Here is a 1,699-nt window from a genome sequence, read left to right as displayed (position 1 = left end):
GTATTTCACACACACACACACACACACACACACACACACACACACACACACACACACACACTTCCTCTCCCTTTTTCCGACACACATACACCACCAAACAACACTGACTGTGAAAGTCTCAAAGTTAGTTTGGGGTTCAGCTCTAACTTAAAAACAGGGTTAGCAAAGCTCTGTAAATAAATGTCTTTACACACACACACACACACACACACACACACACACACACAATAACTCTTTATGATCCTCCAGGCTTCTCAGAGGAGAGTCGAACACACAGTCCTCCATTACCACTACACCCAGTGGCCAGACATGGGCGTCCCAGAATACACTCTGCCTGTCCTGTCCTTCATCAGAGCGTCCTCTCAGGCACGGACACAGGAGATGGGACCCGTACTGGTACACTGCAGGTAAACTCTGTGTGTGTGTGTGTGTGTGTGTGTGTGTGTGTGAGAGACAGATTTTTTTTTTTAATATTGAAGACAACAAAAGAGCTACTATTCCATACACACCATACACTGAGTCTGTGTGTTTGACATGTGATGCGTGTCACAGCGCCGGTGTCGGAAGGACAGGAACTTACATAGTGATCGACAGCATGCTGCAGCAGATCCACGATCAGGGTACGGTGAACGTTCTTGGTTTCCTAAAACATGTCCGGACACAGAGGAACTTCCTGGTTCAGACGGAGGTGAGCGAACTGACACAAAAACACACACACACACACTTAGTGGTGTCCATCCAGTCAGTCCTTATTGGTAACAAACTGTCTCTTCGTTTGCCGTTTTGTTGCTCTCCTGCAGGAGCAGTACGTCTTCATCCATGACACTCTGGTGGAGGCCATCTTGAGCCGAGGCACCTTGGTGACCTCTGACCTCCTCCACACTTATGTGTCTGACCTCCTGACCCCTGGAGCGTCAGGCAGGACACGCATGGACAAGCAGTTCAAGGTACAGCACGTTGCCTTTTTTTACACCACGTTAAAGATTTTTGTGCTCTGATTCGGCCTTTACATCTTAGACATTTAGCTGACACTTTGAATGTTGCGAAGGTAACCGGTTCCTTTTGTTGTTTCAGCTGATCAGTCAGCGTCAGGCGAAGCATGCAGACTACAGCACCGCCCTGAGAGACGGCAACGCTGAGAGGAACAGAGCCAGAGCCCTGATGCCTGGTAAGCACGGCTGCTTTGGTAACCCACAATCATGTTATCAAAAATGGCTCATGATCACAGTCTTGACTCAGTGGTAGATTGACGTGCAAGACATATGAGCAGTGATGTAATTAGTTAGCCTACTTGTGTGTGAAAACAGGCTCATGACTTGTGTGTTTTGTACAGTGGAAAGATCAAGAGTGTGTCTGACGGCTTCAGAGACAAACTCCACAGGGTACATCAATGCTTCCTATGTCATGGTAAGACAGCCTGGAATTATCTGCTGCTTACCAAGTTATTAAAGGACACGTTAGCTGTTTTTAAGACATCAAAAAAAACATTTGCTAATGGTTTAATGCTGCTCGTGTTTTCACAGGGACATCACCAGAGTAAGGAGTTCATAGTGAGCCAGACTCCTCTGAGCAGCACAGTGGCAGATTTCTGGAGAATGATCTGGGAACACAGCACACACACTGTTGTCCGTCTGCCAGATGCACACAGTCAGGTATAACACACACACACACACACACACACACACACACACACACACAC

The 1,699-nt window shown here is 47.3% G+C and overlaps 1 protein-coding gene across 1 annotated transcript; it reads left to right on the top strand.

The window, feature by feature from the left end:
* Nucleotides 1-255: 255 nt before the first annotated feature.
* Nucleotides 256-1,652, top strand: LOC121940387 (receptor-type tyrosine-protein phosphatase gamma-like; the record flags this gene model as incomplete). The annotated part of the gene is made up of 6 exons (XM_042483169.1): nucleotides 256-407; nucleotides 553-688; nucleotides 801-947; nucleotides 1,075-1,168; nucleotides 1,334-1,407; nucleotides 1,524-1,652. Coding segments are annotated over exons 1-6 (678 nt in total), but the record flags the coding sequence as incomplete, so codon positions are not given.
* Between the last annotated feature and the right edge of the window lie 47 nt (nucleotides 1,653-1,699).

This window comes from Plectropomus leopardus, unplaced genomic scaffold (assembly GCF_008729295.1).
Source record: "Plectropomus leopardus isolate mb unplaced genomic scaffold, YSFRI_Pleo_2.0 unplaced_scaffold8568, whole genome shotgun sequence".
Classification (NCBI taxonomy): Eukaryota; Metazoa; Chordata; class Actinopteri; order Perciformes; family Serranidae; genus Plectropomus; species Plectropomus leopardus.
The sequence above is the reverse complement of the archived record's forward strand: the minus strand, read 5'-3'. Positions and strand labels throughout refer to the sequence as shown.